Source organism: Carassius carassius, chromosome 10, assembly GCF_963082965.1.
Source record: "Carassius carassius chromosome 10, fCarCar2.1, whole genome shotgun sequence".
Lineage (NCBI taxonomy): Eukaryota > Metazoa > Chordata > Actinopteri > Cypriniformes > Cyprinidae > Carassius > Carassius carassius.
In genome coordinates, this window is record NC_081764.1 from 5,456,539 (window position 1) to 5,478,144 (window position 21,606).

At 37.0% G+C, this 21,606-nt stretch overlaps 2 protein-coding genes across 2 annotated transcripts; one reads left to right on the top strand and one right to left on the bottom strand.

Moving 5' to 3' along the window:
• Positions 1-281: 281 nt before the first annotated feature.
• LOC132151604 (putative helicase mov-10-B.1) lies at positions 282-9,371 on the bottom strand. The gene is made up of 22 exons (XM_059559819.1): positions 9,170-9,371; positions 8,814-8,919; positions 8,481-8,638; positions 8,123-8,364; positions 7,778-8,033; positions 7,532-7,672; positions 7,246-7,408; positions 6,971-7,122; positions 5,685-5,855; positions 5,355-5,502; positions 5,095-5,256; positions 4,439-4,542; positions 4,177-4,274; positions 3,985-4,083; positions 3,757-3,868; positions 3,555-3,672; positions 2,886-3,077; positions 2,661-2,723; positions 2,428-2,553; positions 1,356-1,444; positions 854-966; positions 282-768 (listed from the first exon to the last, which is right to left on the bottom strand). The coding sequence occupies exons 1-22, from the start codon at positions 9,301-9,303 to the stop codon at positions 710-712; spliced, it is 3,006 nt and encodes a 1,001-aa protein (XP_059415802.1). The 5' UTR covers positions 9,304-9,371; the 3' UTR covers positions 282-709.
• Positions 9,372-10,276: 905 nt separating this feature from the next.
• Positions 10,277-21,366, top strand: LOC132151606 (F-actin-capping protein subunit alpha-1-like). The gene is made up of 10 exons (XM_059559821.1): positions 10,277-10,367; positions 13,523-13,586; positions 17,437-17,488; positions 17,769-17,832; positions 18,005-18,211; positions 18,332-18,411; positions 19,478-19,628; positions 20,164-20,226; positions 20,346-20,654; positions 20,685-21,366. The coding sequence occupies exons 1-9, from the start codon at positions 10,329-10,331 to the stop codon at positions 20,484-20,486; spliced, it is 861 nt and encodes a 286-aa protein (XP_059415804.1). The 5' UTR covers positions 10,277-10,328; the 3' UTR covers positions 20,487-20,654; positions 20,685-21,366.
• Positions 21,367-21,606: the final 240 nt, after the last annotated feature.

The window sequence follows — 21,606 nt, forward strand, 5'->3', positions numbered from 1 at the left end:
GAAATTACATGCAATGAGTAGCAACACATCTTACAAATGCTGGACCATTTACTATTGAAATAAGTTATTTTGCTATATTTTCCAAGACTTTTCTGCCTAAATTTAAGTACTACATTAAAAAAACAATAACACCATAGTTAACAACAACCAGTCATATATTGTATAAAATATCTAATCTAAACATAACACACACACACATAAACATATAAACTTTATATATATATATATATATATATATAAACTTTGACAATTTGCATTGACAAATTTGTAATGACTAGGAGATTGTTTTTAATGTCCATTTTTACTTGCTTGAAACATTTTAAATTAATTACTTTCAGTAAAATACTACAGTAAAGTGCAAAAAAAATACAAGTAAATCTACATTTTCAGTGATGTAGCTGTTTAAATGAAAGAAATGAAGCTTTAATAAAAATACAGTGTTGATTAATGAAAGCGATAATGCGATTGTGATCTTTAATCCACACCAGGTTGCACAACTGCTAGCATCTCTCCAGTATTAACTTAGTAGTATGCCAATGGACTGTTTTGCTGAATTAGGAATTGAATCATTCATCTGCATTGTTTAACTAGCAGAAATCAGTATTAAAATGGAGTTTGTCAGTTCTGCTTTACTGATAAAAATGAATAGAATTCCCATTTAATCTGGATGTAAAATGATGGTCTCCTTTGATTATTCTAAATCTGGTCCTCATTGTTCAGATCTCCACTCTGGATGAACATGCTGCTGTAGTGGGCTCTCATCTATATCTAGACACATACACACACAATGAGTCATACGAGCATATAATATAGTTACACTTCTGATCTGAAAGTGTTACATAACGCTGCATACCATCAGAACTGATTTTTAAAGACGCCAGCCGGCTGACCACATCCTCTTCTCCTTCAGCGTCCTTGTAGTCAAAGCCAGTGTAGCCCTGCTCGAGCTCACAGTACCTGATAAACCTACACTCCATACAGTTCAGAACAGAATATCAGTGAGACGCTTTGCAACCATTTCCTGAAACTAAACAGAACTCGTTCCACTTTCAAATCCCCGAACAAACAAAATCAAGTAGCAATCACAGTCCAAAACCTATGTGCAGTGCTTCTAAATATAACCGTAAGAAAAACAGTGAGATTTTTCCTCTTGGGCATAAGGCCAGTGTAAAGCTAGCTCATTGTTTTGCATAACAAAAAATTCCAATATGGTATTTTATAAAAGATGCTGTCCGCCAATCAGATGGTTTGTAAATTCAAGATGGTTTTGTTGCAAAATGGTTTTGTAAGTGTCTTAGTTGCCAGTGGGTTTGTGGCAGGTTAAGCTTAGAGGAACATACATAATGAAGTCTTACCTCTGCCAAGTAGGATCCTTGCTAAGGATGACTGGGTTTCCCACTACAATGAGCAAGGCTTTGGCTCTGGTCATAGCCACATTAAACCTCTGTGGGCAACAGAAGGACTTTACTACAGGATTGCATAATTTCTCTAATCTAAGTCCAAACAGATGGTCAGAAACAAGTTTTTGACCTCTATTGCTCCCATTATGAGCTTATGTGATAAACTTTTTAACTTTTATTCTTGTAGCTAAAACAACTACTGTTCGATTCCACAAATGCCAACACATAAGCTCTTGTTCAGACTACATAAACTTATGATCAGAAGTTTGGGGTCAGTATGATTTTTGCTTAACAAAATATATTAGTTTATTCAGCAACTCTGGATTAAATTAATCAAAAGTGACAGTAATATTATATATATTCTTCAAATAAACTTTACAAAAATGTCTCACAGTTTTCACAAACATATTAAAGCAGAACAAGCGTTTTCAACACTGATAGTAATAAAAAGAAATGTTTCTTGAGCAGCAAATGAGCAGCATCATATGTGACCATGGACCACAAAACCAGTCTTAAGAGTCAATTTTTCGAAATGTAGATTTATATAGCATCTGAAAGCTGAATAAACAAGCTTTCCATTGATGTATGGTTTATAAGGATTGGACAATATTTGGCTGAGATACAACTATTTGAAAATCTGGAATCTCAGAAAAATCTAAATACTGAGAAAATAGCATTTGAAGTTGTCCAAATGAATTCTTAGCAATGCATATTACTAGTCAAAAATTACGTTTTGATATATTTACAGTAGGAAATTTTAAAAAATGATTTCTGAAGGATCACGTGACACTGAGGACTGGAGTAATGATGCTGAAAATTTCGATTTGTTTCACAGGAATATATTACATGTTAAAATATATTCAAAAAGGAAACATTTATTTTAAATTGTAATAATATTTCACAATATTACTGCTTTCTGTATTTTTGATCAAATAAATACATCCTTGATGAGCCCTAAACCCCAAACTTTTGAACAGCAGTGTATATGCACATACACTTGATTTACTGCATATATATAACTATAGACCTTCTCGTTTGAGAGGAAGCCAATGTTGAAGTCTTGGTCCATCTTGACGTAGTTGACGCTACTACGGACGGTAGAAACTATGATGACTCTTCTCTCTTGACCCTGAAACTCTTCCACTGACCCCACCTACATGAACCAAACAATGAAAAGCACAAATGACTCATAACAGAGCTCAAAGAGAGTCAATACTGGGAGAAAGACATGAATAAATAAATAAAAAATCACTGGCAAACCTTGATGTCTTTCCATTTGTTCAACTCTGCCACAGTGTTCAGAGCTTTCCGAATTTTTTCCACCTTGAATAAAAAAAAAAATCATTTGGTTTTTATCACGTTTTTTTCCCCTTTTATTTTTGGATAAAACAGCTATTCAAGTATTTAATCTACATTGAAAATATAAAATGCTATTCATGACTTATTATTAGCTAATTTAATTTTAATTTCAACACAAAGGCTTGCCTGTTTCCTGTAAGGAGTGATAATGCCAATGTCATTGGCGCTGAGTTTTGGCAGGCCCTTCTTGCCCTGCGTTTGCATGAGCTTGTTGAGGTAGCTAACGATGACCTCGATCTCAGTCACGTTGAAGAATGAAGGACTGTTGGCCTCCCTGTCATCTTTCCCCATCACTCCATGAAACATGACAGGAAATCCCTGTACATTACAGAAACAAGAAGATTGTGCAACATTAACAGTTTCCTCCTGTCACCTCCCTGAATGTCACCTCCCTGAATGTCACCTCCGTGACGCATACATTGACACACATATAAATCACAGAAACATACCACACTCTTACAAATACAGGTTCTTATGGTTCCATGAAAAACATCCATGGAACCTTTCAAGGTTCTTAATAATGGAAAAGGGTTCTTTAGATTATTAAAATGTTCTTCAAACTAAAAAAAAAAAACCGTTCCTTGGGAATCCAAAAATGGTTTTTTATGGCACCACTGTGAAACCCCACCTTTTGGAACCTTTATTTTTTTGTAGAAATACCAGATCTAGATTTAGATTTTACAGTTTGTTTAGTATATTTTGGGAAGACTGATTCTGTTTGAACATCGATTATCTACAAAAACAGCACATTTCTTTGCTACTTTGTCAGACAGAAAACGCCCAATGGTCTGGTACCTTCTTAGGGAGATGCTCCCAGCAGCAGAAGGCCTCCCGCTCCATCTGGTTCGCAAACACCTGCAGCTCATTCTCATAGAAGAGCTCGTTGGGGATCTTGAGGATGGCGGGATGAGACCTAGGATGGGATGAGAAGAACTTGACGATAAGTGATCCATCAACACTTTTGACATCAAAAACTGATGGGAGAAAAGATCAGTACCTGTAGTTGCGCAGAAGTTTGGTGACGAAGCGGGTGTCATATCCAGAATGAGCATCCTGGCTCTTCTGATAGAGAGCATTCTGTGTCATCAGCCTCTCCAGGAGGGACTGACCTGTTTCATATTCCAAGGTAATATTAAAAATATATTTTAGGACTGAAGTAAAGCTGAGTTTAAGAAGAAGAAATAAATGTCAAATATAACGGAAGTCATGAAACATCTTTGAGTACCCAGTCTGTGCAGTTGTGCCAGTGGAGATCTCAGAATGGGGCCCAGCTGCTGGGGATCTCCGGCCAAAACCAGCTGGCCCTTCACAGGATCCAGCAAACCTTGGGCAGAGAGAGAAAGTGCAATATAAAAATGAACAATCTGTTCTTCTAATTCAAGTTCTCATTCTCCCCTCCAGACTTTTCCTCATTTACCCGCGATCCCGATGATACACTCAGGCTCCACGGCTTGTCCGGCCTCATCTATGAAAATGTGTGTGAAGTGACCCTTATCCACACCTCCTGATACGAGCCTGAAGAACACACAAAAAGAAATTCCCTTTTAGTCAGCAGAGCAGAACATCCAAGCTAGCACTAAGTTGACAGAGAATATGACAGGACTATTATGGTACCGTGCACAACCAGAATGGGCCGAGGTTCAGGTGCTATATTACTGTTACGAATGATCTTGCTGTACCTTCCAGCGGTGACCAGAGTAACGACGATAACACTGCGGTCCATCAGATCTTCTCTAGATGGGAGTTGGAAGCTGCTCTGATCCTTATTCCAGTTACTGTGTTTCTATAGGGAACAGACATTTGAATGAGTGTATTTATAGGACATCAAAATTTTCAGATATTTAAAAAATACTAATAGTAAGAAAAAAAAGAAAAAAAAAAGAAAATAGTAAATCTATTTAAATAATTAAATGTGAATGAATAAATATATATATATATATATATATATATATATATATATATATATATATATATAAAATGATACATTTTATATTTCATATTTAAATAATATTAATATTATATTTAGGTAAACACATTCTTTTCATTAAATTTGAGCAAATATAGATAGATAAATGATGTAGTGAGAATATTTACATAAAACTAATTATAATACTTTTTATTTATATTATGTATGTAAATATTACATTTATTTTTATTATTATTATTATTACAAAAGGTCATGTCAAGTGCATTAGGATGGAGTTATCTGCGCAGTGTGCTGGTGTTACCATCTGCATATTCCATGCATCCATTTCTGACCCATAACACATATTTTTAAAAATATAATTAAAATGGTAGTATGTCATTCTGGACACACCCCATGTATATGTCTTACCAGCAGTTTCTGTGGTACAGTGCGCGGGTCTCTGCTAGGGGCACAGAGTCGGTAGAGGCGATGGGCGTCCACATATCCTAATAACCTCTCACACAGGAGGTCACAGGCACTGTTTGAGGGAGCGCAGGCTAGGATATGGGTTGTGGCCTTGGATTTATTCACCTGACGCAGCAAACAAACAAACACAAAGTCATGTGTCACATGGCTGTTTAAGGCAGCAATAAACACATGAATGAAGTAGTCCTTATGATTGTCTTTACCTGCTTTATGGCTTCCACCACTGTGACAGTTTTGCCTGTGCCAGGGGGTCCAAAGATCAAGTAAGGTGCTGGTTTAGATGTGCCCGACAGGATGTGCTGCACTGCTGCCTTCTGCTCTGGGTTGTTCTCTAAATCTTTGTTGAACATGCTGGAGCACAAACACAGTAATGTTTGATAAAAACACACAGAGTGAGGACCTAAACTCGAGTCCACTATTTTTCTAATTATTTTACACAGGAAAACATATAGTTCAAGTTACACTATCTTTGTGTTCCTGTCAACATCTGTGTGTGTGTGTGTGTGTGTGTGTGTGTGTGTGTGCATGCAGACCTGAGGTGTGGTAGTGCAGTTTGTCCAGTGCCTTTATCAGAGGGGAATAACACATCTCCCAGTCTGTGCTGGCAAGCCAGCTCCACCGCCCTGTGCTGAATCTTTATGGGGAAGCGATTGATGTTGAACTCCACATTGAACTTCATATTGCTGAGAAACTTCTGAAGAAGACTACAAACACAGAACCAATATTGTTAGTTAATGTTATTAGAGAATGCAGTCTAAATTAAGACTATTCGTTTGAAATAATATAACAATTAATTATATGTTTTGGAAAAAAGTCTGCATGCAACTGATTTTTTTTTTTTTAATTTTATGTAATTTATTCAAATATCAATATATTCCTGTTATGGCAAAGCTGAATTTTCAGCATCATTACTTGATTCCTCTGTGTCACATGATCCTTCAGAAATCATTCTAATTTACTGAACGCAAAACAAATATTTCTCATTAATATCAATGTTGAAAACAGTTGTTCTGCTAAACATTTTTGTGCGAACCATGATTATTTAATTAATAGAATGTTAAGGAAAGCATTTATTTGAAATATAACTCTTTTGTAATGTTATAAAAGTTTTTAATGTCACTTTTGATCAATATACAGTACAGACCAAAAGTTTGGACACACCTTCTCATTCAAAGAGTTTTCTTTATTTTCATGACTATGAAAATTGTAGAGTCACACTGAAGGCATCAAGGGCTATTTGATCAAGAAGGAGAGTGATGGGATGCTGTGCCAGATGACCTGGCCTCCACAGTCACCGGACCTGAACCCAATCGAGATGGTTTAGGGGTGAGCTGGACCGCCGACAGAAGGCAAAAGGGCCAACAAGTGCTAAGCATCTCTCGGGGAACTCCTTCAAGACTGTTGGAAGACCATTTCAGGTGACTACCTCTTGAAGCTCATCAAGAGAATGCCAAGAGTGTGCAACGCAGTAATCAAAGCAAAAGGTGGCTACTTTGAAGAACCTAGAATATGACATATTTTCAGTTGTTTCACACTTTTTTGTTATGTATATATTCCATATATAATTCCACATGTGTTAATTCATAGTTTTGATGCCTTCAGTGTGAATCTACGGTTTTCATAGTCATGAAAATAAAGAAAACTCTTTGAATGAGAAGTGGTGTCCAAACTTTTGGTCTGTACTGTATATATATAAACATCTCACTCAACCCAAACTTTTGTGCAGTGGTGTATTTATAAAATTAGGTATTTAGTACAAAAACACGTTACAATTCATGAAAGCTATGTATCATGTTCTCACTGTTTGAAATATTCTTACTTCTTGGAGAAGCCAAGTTTAACTCTATCAAGTTCTACACTGTGGACATAGCCTTCATAGACCGTGATGGGCTGGTTCCTGTCCTCTGACAAACAAACGTTCAGTTTATCTCCTCGTAGTACGGACGGTCTGTTTTCTGCCACCCCTGGGACCTGAGTTAAAAACAGAGAGAGAAAAATCTGTCCTAAAACTGTGACTGACGTCATGATATCTGTAGCAACATCTGGCACGAATAAGAGCACATCTGGTGTTACATAATTGTGCTTTTCACTCACTTTGAGAATGAGCAACTTTTTGTTTGATTTGTCGAGGGTCATGGTCTTGCCGTAGAGATCATACTTCTTGATGTCCACCTCCATCTGAATTTCTTCCAGGTGTAGGAGGAGGTGAAAGCGTTCCTTGTAGTTCTTCATGCATAGCTGAGTGTCCAGCACTCGCCTGAGAACATACAGACGTCTGTGACCAACGCACGCTCAGAGAGAGCTTTATGACTAACTTTAAACATCAGGACATCAGTTCAACAGTTTTTATTTTTCTCTAAAAGAGTCCATGCTTGCTTGCCTCACTCTGGGAAGTTGCTGTTTTACTGAAGGTGAAGGGCGCTTGGAGTCCTCCAGTTTGTGTTTGGCCAACTCTTTTAAGTATTCTGGGTATTGGTATGGATTCAACTTGACCATAATCTTCAGATTATGTGTGATGAAACTATTAAAAATACAGCGGGAAACACGTGAATCAACAATACTGAACTAGATAGATCAATGATAGATAGATACTGTAGATAGATCGATCTAGATAGACAGATCTAACCTTTCAGGTGGTACCCCTTCTTCCAGAATCCTGTTCTCCGGTCGGAGTCGTCTGTTCTGTTTGGGGTTATATGGACTCTCTGGGCCCAGCGTCTCAGCTAGCCCGGACTGAACCACTGCCTCCAGTTCCCGGACTATACAGAAGGGTTTAGCGGTACCTGGAGGATCTGCCTCTGGACAGAACTCAAAGTACATGGTGGCTGGAAAGTGTCCTTGGTGGTGGACTTTGTAATGCACTTCAACGACATAACTCTCACCTAGCAGAGAGACATCAATTTGACGTTTTTGTGAGCATCTTAGTTCATTTGTCCTATCTATTAAATGAGATTCTCAGTCATTTTCTCACCTGGACAGAGGAGAAGAGGAGAGACACGGTTCACTCTCCTCTCATCTACGAGAGTGAAGCAGCGCATCTTGTGCAGAGCTGTGTAGTATGTGAAGTACACGCAGTTCTCGCTGCGGTTTACGATGTGAAACTTCACCACAAACAGCTTTCCCTGCTCCTTGATTTTGAACGTAACCTTCCCTTTGGTGGCCTTGGGGTCAGAGGTTATTTCAACACCTCCTTTGTCTTTGATTAGTTGAGCTCTAAAGGAAAGACACACATGACACGAAATGATGTGATCAGATTCACATTATTAATTTAGCAATTTTGTTTTTCCTAGTTGGACACAAACAGGCAGAATTGTATCTTTGATGGTCACCGTTTCATTTTGAGTTTTTTGAGGATTTCTGAAGCGAGCTTTCTCTTCGGTGTCAGGACAGGTTTAGGGGAAGAGGGCGCCGGGTCAGAAGCTGGGGCCGATGTACTGGTGCTCTGCTGTGTGAAGGACTTCCACTGATCGCAGTAGTACACACGCACCTGTCAGAGGAGGACAATAATGAGGAGGAGGAGAGATAAGAAAAGCTATATGATGTTTTTTTCTTTGCTTAACATTTAAATCAGTCTGTCACGTTTATGAGTACACTCAAAACTTATAGAAATGAACCAAAGACACAAAAACAAAGGCTCATTTAAATTCACAGTTTGATCTAACCTTAGGTTTCCACTGAAATATAACTTTTCCATTCCTTATAGTGGCTTTATTGCAACATACTAAGGCTCTGATCACATTGGAAAATGTGGGCTCTTTGCTTCCGTCCCTGAAAAGCAAACAATCACATGCAACTAAGTTCAACCTGGAAAAACAAGGCTATTGCATCAATGCAGAAAGATACATGCTGAACCAGGACAGTGATATGATGTTACACACAAACAAAACAATCATATATAAATGTTTCGTTACAAAAATTCCGATACAAAGACAAAATGAACTTGACATGATGAATGAATCTTGTAAAACAGATGTGCCAGCAGACACTAAGCAGGTGACTCTGAGTCACAGTTGCAAACCTTTTGAACTCAAAGTTGTATATATCCCGAAGCTCGTTTCTGTCTGTTTTCGAGATCCTCTGCCCCAGAAACTCCAGGAAGTCAAGCCCTACTTCGTATGATGTTTTGAGAGAAGGCATCTTGATGCTGTTCATATGTCAGTAGTTTATGTTTGGGGATGATCTCCTATCCCGGAATCGAAACTTGACAGTAGCAGTCTAACGGTGACCAAGCAAGGGTACACCTGTAAATGATCGCATTCAATATTAAACGAAGGAGCCCTGACATTTTCTTAACTGTTTATATAAATTACTTGACTTGTCGAATGCTGAATCAATCCATAAACAGCTTAAACATAAAAATGAGTCAATTATTGCGTACACTGCACAGTTAACGGTCAACAAATTTCATAACGAGAAAAACAATTTATTGACTCTCCCTAGATCCGTTGCGTTACGTAAGAGCCACAGAGGAGCGGCACTTTTCATGGATAGAGAATTATCTGGATGGGGTTATTTAATTCAAAACTCAATGAGGATTAGTAAATCTAGAACTTATAAACTCGGCAATTCTATTTCCGTCAAATCAGAGAAACTTTAAAATTCCACTAGTTGTAAGTGTATGCATAACCAAATATGGCTTTTTGCAATTTTTATTGAGTAGAGGAATTCATAATGGAAATTTAGGCATTAAACATGAACAGTTAAAGCAAGGTAAAAGCCCTTTTTATAGAGAGCAACAAATAATACACGTGTATAATAGGGATTCAAAAGCATAAACAAGAGACAAGATAAAATAAACAAGAAAAAAAAGGTTACATGCCTACAGGATATAATAATGGTAAAGATTATAAAATTACTTTGAAACATGAATGACAACTTTTTGACAAATTGTTCAGTTCATTAAAGGTTTATAACTTAAAAAGTTGTCAATCATGTTTCAAACTCATTTGTGTCAAAATGTATTGATTCATTGTTTTGATTCAACATATGAAAAACATTTTATCCGTAGGGTCTGTGAGATTTTTTTATTAAAGTTTCAGTGACACACAAAGTGCAATAGACAAACCTCAATATCTAAATATAACGGTAAGGTTTTTTTTTTTTTTTTGTTTTTTTTGTCATGTTTATGATTGTTTTCCCGTCATGCAGTTTGACAGGGCAGGTCCAGTTGAGCCAAGATGGCGGACTTTGAAGAACAGCTTTCCGATCAGGATAAGGTATGTGATTATCGATTCAGGCTTGTTGATTTAATTTTCTCTTCTCTATTACTGGGGTTTGTACAATTTATATATTGTCATAAACATGTGATAAATGTTATTACGCACATTGGAGGTTGCAAAGTTTACAAAACCCGCGTTGAAGAGCGTGCTAAGGAAGCTAGCAAGCTAACTGAAACTCGATCTAATCGAGGCTCGCACTCTCAGACGCAAGACTGTGTAGATGGTGACTGAGATTTGAAATTAAAATGACTAATACTTAACAATTGTATGTAGAAAATGCGGTTTGACATCAACAGTGGAAGTAGTATTGAGTTTGCAGACTATTAGAGGCTTGGACTGGTGCAGAAAAAAAAATCACTTCATCAAGATTAACAGCTTAAGTTTGACAACAAAATAAATATTTGAGTCCATGCACTTTTATTAATTTGTCACAACTTAGTCTCTCATAACAGTTAATTTTCATATCAAACTTATTTAAGATCAGTTTTCTTTTGTTGCTATGTATTTGTTTCTAATAGTATCCTGCATGCAAATGGCAACACTTAATTTGTCGTTTTAGATTCATGTGGTGAGATCAAGGGGAAGTGTTTTTTTTTTTGCTCTAAAACAGGGGCGCAACCTCAGCTCTGGTCTTGTTTGTATTCTCAGCTGAGTGTCGGGACCCAGCCCTCTTTCTGCATGCTCTCACATGCGAGCGGCTCTTCCGGTCTCACGCCCCCACCCTCTGCTATCGAGCCGCTGACAGTCATGGGGCTGTTCTAATGTGCGGATCGCCCCTCCGCCTCTGCAAAGTCGAAACAGTCGTGTTGAGGCCAGTTGAAGGAGGAAAGAAGTATTTCAGAAATGCTTAGATGTGGAAAACTTGTTGCAGCTGCAAACAACTCCAGATTGGGTAGATGTGATATTTAGATTACACTGATATATTTGTTAAGCACAACAGTAAGAGCAAACACAACAATGTGTTATGTGCTTTGGGGCACAGGTTTTCTATGATTAAAAAAACACCTACATTTTACATTACATTTATTCACTTAGCTGACGCTTTTTTTCCAAAGCGACTTACAATTGCCACATATGTCAGAGGTCGCACACCTCTGGAGCAACTAGGGGTTAAGTGTCTTGCTCAGGGACACATTGGTGTCTCACAGTGGATTCGAACCAGGGTCTCTCACACCAAAGACATGTGTCTTATCCACTGCGCTAGCACCACCCCACACCTAAAAACAATTAAATTATTAGTCATACTTACTAAAAAATATTGTGCATAAGTGTAAAACACATTAATTAGTATTGGTGTAATTTGATAGTCTAATTGAAAGCTTTTTTCTGGTAATTGAGCAGTATCCTTTCTACTACAAGTGAAGAAGATTGTGAATTCAACTATGAAAAAGATTAAGAGTGATTTGTAGATTTTCAACAATAGCAGGCAGTTATATTCTGTCAGTTATTATTGGCAGGCAGTTATATTCTGTCAGTTATTATTGGCAGGCAGTTATATTCTGTCGGTTAGTATTGTGTGTGCCAGTTGTTAATGCAACTACAGTAAGGCATTGATTTCCCCTCATTTACTATCAGTACTTGTTTGAACGTGAATAGCAAATATTTTTGGTCATCTTGTGATTGGGACAGAAAATGTGAATGTGTGCTTTTTCTACACACAGATTGAATTTAGGGTTTAGAAATGCTATCATGCAAGAAAACACACATGCTTTATCATTTACTGACCATTTCTATTTCTTACTGTTCATAAAATGGTATATTAAATCTTTATTTATATAATGTGTATACACGTTTTCTACTACCGTTGAAAAGTTTTGGGTAAGATTTAATTTTTTTTAAAGTCTCTTTTGCTTACCAAGACTGCATTTTTAGTAAATATAGTAATATTTTGGAATATAATAATAAAGTTTACTATTGTAATGTATTTAAAAAATATAATTTATTCCTGTGATGCAAAGCTGAATTTTCATCATCATTACTCCAGTCTTCAGGGTCCCATAATCCTTCAGAAATCATTATAGTATGCTGATTTGGTGATTAATAATTTTTTTTTACTATTTTAAAAATAGAAAAACATTGCACTTTTTTAAAATATTTTCTGCTAAAATAGCTTACTTATAGAAGTCATTTATGATAAATGTCACTTTTGATCAGTTCAATGCATCCTTGCTGAAAGTATACATTTTTTACTTAAAAAAATAAAATAATTACTGACTCCAAACTATTGAACGATATTTTTTAGTTTTGAATTTTCTAGATTTTTTTTTCTTTTCTTTTCTTGTGTATTTGTGACAAACAGTGCAACTTGTTGGCACTAACAGCATAACATAGGAAATGGCACCCATCAGAAAAACATGGTTTTGTTGCACACATTTTAGCTGTGATGCAATTATTGTGTTTTGGAGAAATAGAGCTGTAGACGTCCTAGATAACATCTAGACTTTACACAGAATTTATATTTGTTATATAGGATGTATAAGTAGTGACACATTTCCCTCAGATCTTCAGATTGATTTAAACCATTATGTTGCAATAACACAACCAGCAAATTGGCTGTTTTCGTTTTGAGATGAATTTATTCTTATTGCAGCTTGACTATAGTGAATTGTGGACCGAATACTCTACAGGAGGTCTTTACAGTATTTGTTTGTTGTTGGTTTGTTATTGTCACAGGTTTGTCAGTGAAGACAGAGTCTGGAGTGCTGGAATGGGTCCAGAATGGGAAACATCCATGGAGCCAGACTAGCTGGACTCGGTGTCACTGGCCCTTAATGCTTACTGCTAAGAAATGTGCACTGCTAAGAAAAGCCTCAATTCTGCAGCCTTCTAAGGCATGACACAGAGAGGGGCTCAATGTATCGTTTCAGCAGACATTTGACCTGTTTTCAACAGGTCAAGAAATACCACCTTAATTTGGCTGAAATATGGTGTTTAAGTTGTTTTTTGGACAGGCTGTGGTTCATAAAAATCATTTGTATATATGCATGACACCACCACTCCACCTGTTCTTGAAAATGACCGTTTTTCTTGGTTCTTGTTGAGGTGTTTTCTGCAAGCATAGGTTTTGAGTAAACACTGACACCTCTGTAGTGAGTTTTGCATGTGCAAACACTGCTTGTGTTTTCTTCATCAGTACTTTTATTTTTCCTCAGATCCGCATTGCTGCAAATTTTATCATCCACGCTCCCCCTGGAGAGTTCAACGAAGTCTTCAATGGTAAACTATTCTTGCAGCATGTATACAGGCATCAAAAAGACTAAACAATGAATTTTTCTGACAGTTTGGGGTTGATAATATTTTGAATTGTTTGTGTAGGAAGTCTCTAATGCTCTCCAAGGTTCCATTTATTTGATTGAAAATACATTAGGGCTGAAACGATTCCTCGAGTAACTCGATTACAAAAAATGATCGAGGCAAATTCCTCTGCCTCGAAGCCTCTTTTAATTTATTTTTAATCTCACATCAGGTTCTTTCGCAATGATTTTTTAATGTGACACAATGCGTTTACGTCTCCCACAAAGCGGAAGGAGACACAAGCTCTGAGTCTGAAATCGCATACTGCAAGGAGTCAGCAGTGTTTTGATTTGAGGGCGCGGGCAAACGTAAAGAGAACGTCGTGGCGTGTGTCCATTGCAAGATAGAGCTGGCATACCACAACTAGGGCCCTATGATTTCCACGATGCAGAAAATGCGGAGGGAATCGCGGAATCCTGTCATAAAAACGGAATTTACAGTCTATTTAAATATGAATACTGTAGGGCTGCAACTAACGATTATTTTGATAATCGATTAATCTGTCGATTATTTTTACGATTAATCGGTTTATGTACTTATATTTTAGTTTTTTCCATTTTTTCCCCCAAGTAAATTATTAATAAATGGTCTTTATCCTTCAGCATAGATTTTTAAGAGATTTTAACCATTTTGCACTGTCATATCCTAATCAAAAATATACCTGGAGTTGTTTTATTGTGTTAGTAATCCTTTGTCGAACTCTTCTGCAATCAGAACACTGACCCATACTCCAGCAAATTTCACAAGGAGATTTAAAATGTTTTCACCATGGCAGTCCTTAGAGCTCCTAATGTAGTTTAACATCCCGAACGAAGCTTATTAAGAAATCCTTCAGAACATATTTTCACGAAGAATAAGGATAAAACAGAATAAAATTGCAGTGCATTGTATTTTATTATATACTGGGAAAAAGCTTTATAGCTTTTGCTGTGAAATTGTAAACAATCCTTCGAATAAAGTGCCAATGGCATGAAACCTGAATGGAAATCACAATTTAAAGTAAAATCCATCAGAAGGTTGTCCAGAAAAAAAAATTGGACAGTCACACACAAAAAACCTGCTGTGTGAAAAAGAGCAGTGAATACTTAGGAAAAAAAAGTGCATTTCAAATATCTTTAAACATTTACCTCTCTCATTCAGTCATAATTAGGCTGCACGACTGAATTTTGAACTGGTAAACTACAAACTGATCACAGAACATGTTTGTAAAGCTTTAAATGTTAACTGTTAAAAAGCAATGTTATCAGCTTTTACGACTAAACATTTGCAAACAACATTGTACTGGAGAATCTGCACAAATAAAAGTCTTAGGGGCCGTTCACAAATCGCGCCTAAAAACGCGTGGAAAACGCTAGGCGCACCGCTTTCTCCTTCTTTCCAAAGCGCTCGGGCAGAAGTGCCCTGAGGCGTCTGCCTTTGCTAAGCAACCGTGACGTGCTCTCTCCTTGAAGACGCGGAAATTTCAGCAAAGGATAAATGGATTTGCAGCTCAAAAAATCACTTGCAGTAGCTCTGCTACTAAATTTATTTCAAAATGGAAATCCATATACAACTATGATCAGCTGTTCCTTTCATCTTGACTGAGCTTTTAATGTTGTTACGGGAAAGGATGAAGCTGATTGGTTAGTTCTTGTCACATGACCCGCGATGCGCTTGCAGCATTCTGAAAAGTTGAGATGTTTTTAACTCGATGCGGTGCGGTGTTGGAAATAACGAACTTGAGCGCGCAAAAGACGCGATATGTGAACGTCCCCTTAAACAGTTCAGTAGTGCAGAGTTTACAGGTTACTCTTCTTTTTTGAAGGCTCAAAGTAAAATACTCCCAGTCTCCCACATCCCGGTAAATGCTGCAGAGACGCTGTTCGGGAAGCACGTGACATAAAACGAGGCCAGCTATTGGCTATTCGCTACTTCTCCTGCTGTACTGGCTGAGTAAAACCTCCGGTGGCTCATTACTGCCACACTTTGGTCACCGCAGATTTGAAATATGCACGAAATGAGCCGCTTACGGCAAATAAAAGTTATTTAGCAACGAATCGACGACTAAATTAGTTGACAACTATTTTAATAATCGATTTTTATCGATTAAATCGATTCGTTGTTTCAGCTCTAGAATCCTGTATGTTCTGTGTGTCTCTGTTAATGAATGGAGCAGAAGTTCGTCTTCCTTTATCACACACTGAAGCGCGCGTGACGCTCGCGGTGATTTCAGCGTATGCTGTCTCACTAAATAAGGACGTGAACACATGAACAACATCTCCAGAACTGCTCTGACAGTCACTTCATGAGCATTTGACTGTTTGATTTGAGTAAAACTAGCGTCACATCACATACACAGAACTGTAAAGGTATGTCAACCCGTCAAAATAAAAGTACGGTTAAAGACTATTGTTCAGCAGAATGTACAAAGCCTACCACTAAAAAAAAAAAATATATATATATATATATATATATATATATAATTTTTTTTTTTTTTTTTTTTTTTTTTTTTTAGGTTTAATCACACAACATTTCTTTCATGTTTTATTTTTAATAGTAAATCCCCTTTGTTTACCCAAAAGTTAAGTTAATTTTCAATAATTAAAAGATAAATTAATGTTTTATGTGTTTAATGTGCATCTCAGAAAATGCTTTATTTAAATACCCAACTGAATGGCACTTAAATGCACTTAATTCATCTGTCAACTTTGTCATTGTTCACAGTACAAGTACAGACAGAGAAACAAAGGGTAATAAATAAATGTTTATTTTTGATGTATGCATTGCCTTCTATGCATTTAAAATATAAAAATATTTTTTTTCTAAAAAAGGAAACTTAATTGTTCATTTTAAGAGACCCAGGAGTATTATTTTCTCTTGCATAATTAATATTGAAATTTAATTACCATATTTTCCTATATATTACCTATAAGTCGCACTTTTTCATAGTTTGACTGGTCCTGCTACTTATAGTCAGGTGCGACTTATTTATCAAAATTAATTTGACATGAACCGAGCAAATGAACCAAGAGAAAACATTACCGTGTACAGCCACAAGAGGGCGCTCATTGATGCTCAAAAGTGCTCCTGTAGCCTACACTGAGCATCATAGAGCGCCCTCTCGCGGCTGTAGACGGTAATGTTTTCTCTTGGTTCTAAATAAATGCGACTTATAGTTCAGTGTGACTTTTTTTTTTTTTTTTTTTTTTTTCTTTTTTTTCCTCATCATGACATATTTTTACCGTAAAATACGGTAAGCAAAAACACATTTTATCCGATTAATTGATGGAATTTTTGGTAGAATACTCGATTACTAAAATATTCGATAGCTACAGCCCTAAAATACAGTAATGTGTGAGAATTCATTACAATTTAACAGTTTTCTGTTTTAATATTTTAAAATGTAATTTATTCCTGTGAAGCTGCATCACATTATTCACATTATTGCTTATTCCTGTGATCCTGTGAAGCTGAATTTTCAGCATCATTACTACAGTCTTCAGTGTCATGATCCTTCAGAAATCATTCTAATATACTGATTTGTTGCTCAAGAAATATATTTTTTAGGATTCGATGAATAAAACGTCTTTTGTAGCATTATGAATGTCTTAATTGTCACTTTTGATCAATTTAATGTGTCAAAAACAAAAAACTAAATTCTATATGACCCCAAATTTTTGAGCAGTAGTATACTGTATGTTAGGAGGAATTTCATAATTTTTTTGTCACAACATGACTCGCTGAAATCATAATGTTTTCATGATATCACATGATGTTTTTTCTTTGGTTTCAGATGTGCGGCTACTGCTCAATAATGACAGTCTGCTCAGGGAAGGGGCGGCTCAGTGAGTAGCCTGTGTTTATTACAGTATATGAAAGCATACTTTATTACTAGCTTCCCCGTCTCCTTCATAAGCCTGTTTTCTGCGAGCAAAATTGATCTAGATTCTCTTCAACAGATGCCACAAGTATGCAACCAGTTTTCAGTGTCTCTTTCACTTTAGAGTACCCTTCACAATATGAATAGATCTATGAAGAAGTGATATATTTAGCTTTGTGGCTTCATCAAAAGTCTTTTGTTTAGATTAGATCATATTTTTGAATCATTTCGTCTGTTTGTGACAGAGCCTTTGCCCAGTACAACATGGATCAGTTCACACCTGCTAAACTTGATGGAAGTGAAGATCAGGTGACTATAACGGTTGTTATAAACTGATGTTTGTCCTGTTAGAAACATGCTCTGCCTCTCAAACGACTTTGTTACCTTAATGTTAACCAACAGCCTTAACACAGTAGGAAATAAGTGTCCATTGAAACTGAATGCTGTATAAAATTTTATTTAAACTGCTTCCAAACTGCAGGTTTTGATCACAGAGCATGGAGACCTTGGTCATGGCCGGTTTTTTGACCCTCGTAAAAAACAGTCGTTCAAGTTCGACCACCTGAGGAAAGAGGCGAGTGAAGCACAGTCTCATGAGGGTGAGGCGGCCCTCAGGCCGTGGAGGGATGCTTGTGATGAAGCTCTGAGGGCGTACGTCAAAGACCATTACCCCACTGGAGTCTGCACTGTGAGTTCACTAGAGCATTTTTTATTTGTTAAAGGAATAGCTCAATTAATAAAGCAGTTTATAAGTGTGAGTACGTTTTCTGCCACATTTTTGCTGACAGATTCTTGTGTTATTTTTTAGGTTTATGGGAAAACCATCAATGGACAGCAAACCATCATCGCCTGTATTGAGGGTCATCAGTTTCAGCCCAAAAATTTCTGGTAATGTCTTTATAAATTTTTGTTATTTCAATATTTAAGCTTTATGAAAAGATAACCAGCTGAAATAAAGTAAATGTAAAAATATTTTATTTCAGCTAATGTTTCTTTTTCCTTTAAACTTTAACTATTGTTAACGCTGACTGACATAATAGTGTTCTTGTAATGGTTTCCGGCATTTTGGAAACAAGTCTATTTTTTAAATATACATGCATTTACCAAACATTTTCAGAGATGTGAATTCGGACGGCAATGAAATTTCCACATGACCTTTGTGTTTGTCAAAAAAAAGTAGGTTATTTGTGACTTTTTATAGGAGTGGTGATAGAAAAACACCAACATCCTTGAATTGGACAGCAATAATATGGTAGACTAGTACCTGTAAATACTGAAAATACCTTACATCCATGAGAAATAATTACAGTCTGAATAGGGTTAATCTATGATTTCCCAAGATGCACTCATTAAAGTAGGTTAAGAGAAAGCTTGTTGTACTAAACTGTGGAATAATAATAAAGAATTAGGCGTTACTAAACTTTTGTCTGGTCAATTTAACACTCTAAAAACCACAATAGCTGTGCACTCTTTCTTTTGTACACCTAATGCAGTTACCGGCTTTGTTCCACGTATGATATATGATCTTTATATGTGTGGAATGAGCTCTGCCTCCACCCAGATCATGACCCTACTGTATCTAGACACTATAATGTGTCTTTTGAGTGGAGAACAGGTGCACTAGACAGCAAAGTCCGCCTACACTCTGTACTGACAAACTGTCTTTGCTCTTTCACACATACAGATAACACAACACATGGCTTATCGGCACAAAAGAACATCATCTTTAAGCAATGTGCGCAACACTGAGATGTCACGTTATCTCCATGACATGGCTTTCTAGGAACTAAATAGTGGATTAGTTTTGCACACTGTAGTAACAGTTATGCAGGATTGCACGCAAAATTGTTTTTTGTTGTGTGATCGAACTACTAGAAATGCCTTCAGTCTCATTCTAAAAGTCTCAACCGTAAGCCCAAACGCTGGTGAACTTCCTCCATTTCTCCATATACAGGAACGGCCGTTGCCGATCGGAATGGAAGTTCAGCATCTCTCAGGCCACTGCTCAGGTGGTGGGAGTGCTGAAGATCCAGGTTCATTACTATGAGGATGGAAACGTGCAGCTGGTCAGCCACAAGGATGTGCAAGAGTCTCTGATCATCTCTGTAAGTTATTTAAACTTGAGTGAGTGTGCTTCCTGTTAATGAGTCAGTAGAACACAAACAGCCTGCCTGTGAAAGGAACAGCCGACTGCCCCATGAACGACATGTCTAATGACTGTGGGTGAGCTTTCCATAGATGAAGTACATGATCTGCTTGTACTGTTTTTTTTGGACTTTGAATTGTTGATGCCTGTCAAGGCAGAATGAATTTTTTTTTTTCTTTTTTTTTTAAGAAAGTAATGCTTTTATTTAGCAAAATGCATTAAATTGATTAAAAGTAACCATGATTAGGTTTATAATGTTACAAAGGATTTCCATTTCATTAATAAGGCTCTTCTTTTGAGCTATTTTTTCAACATGATATCAAGAAATGTTTCTTGAGCAGCATGATTTCTGATGGTTCATGTGACAGTGAAGACTTCAGTGAAAACTGCTGAAAATTCAGCTTTGCCATTACAGGAATAAATTACATATGAAAACAGAAAACAGATCACTTTTTGGTTATGCAATGATGACTTTTGCGCTTCTGTTTCAACAGAATGAGGTACAGACTGCCAAGGATTTTGTCAAAATCATCGAAAATGCTGAGAATGAGTATCAGGTTTGTTGTGCATGTTAGTCTTGATGGAGGAAGAAACGAATTACTATGTATTTACCTGATAAGATCTATGAGGTGTGAAGAAGCATAGAGTGAGATTTCCCCTGCCGTTTGCCTTCCAGACGGCCATCAGTGAGAACTACCAGACCATGTCTGACACCACCTTCAAGGCCTTACGCCGGCAGCTTCCCGTCACCCGGACCAAGATCGACTGGAATAAGATCCTCAGCTACAAGATCGGCAAAGAGATGCAAAACGCTTAGACACACGGCATGCCTCCGCTCCTGCTCGCGTCACAAGCAAAGAGACAAGCTACGAGGGGCCCATATCTAAACCTGAACCTACACCTGAATCCAGGGCAGGGCCAAGGCGAGAACATCCTTCAAGAAGTGTGCTAAATAATGTGTCTGTCTTTTGTTTTTTGTTTGTTTGTTTCTTTTTTGTTTTGATTTTTCTTTCAGAAGCCACGGTTTGACCTCAGCTGAAGAGACTGCCTCCTTTTCTGTATTGTTGGAGGGCTGCAAGCTTGTTTTAATGGGTTTAGCAAAAGTTTTTGCTGTTGAACAAATACCTCCCATGACACCAGTGTACAGCATCATAAATAGCCCCCCAATATTCGCCCCCTAGATCAGCGTTCTCAATGCCTGACACACACTGTACTTTTTATTGCACTTCGCCCATATGATCAATTGAGTCTATTTTGTTTACTTCTTTAGCAACTCGACTCAAAGTTTTACTTTGAGTCATAAGCTATCATTTATCAATATGTAGCCCCACAAAGCTCTCTGGCTGGTTATAAAGAATGTCTTGACAGCAGTTTGTCATCACCATGCTGTTTTCCAACTAACAATTGGTCTTTTTTTTTAAAGCAATGTTGTAAGATGCCATCATTGGAATGTGCTGTCAATTGATCACAGCGAGGGTTGTGCCAAAGTGAGCCTTGTATTTGTACAGTGATTCATTCAGGGTTACTGTTCTGTGTGGAAATGGTCCTGTCGTCGTACTCTGGTGTCTAAGAATGGTATATATACTGTATGCAGTTACACAAAATATCAGCCTCCTACCCTAGCTTTTATTGCTAACTATTTTTTACAAAATGTAAGAACAAATATGATCCCAGAGGAATAAATGATTTGCACCAAACTGAGTTTATTGCTATTATTATTTTTTGTTGTAACATTATTTTAATGCCACAATATTATATATAATGTTAAAATGCTTTTTTATATATATACTTTACGTGCAGGGTGTGAATTTGCTCTGATGTCAATTTGATTCTGATTATGTGTGTCATTTATTAATGCGTCATGAATTCTGAAATTTGGCCCTGAAACATTTCATTTGTTGGTTATGACACTCATAATTATTTTTACGGATTACTGG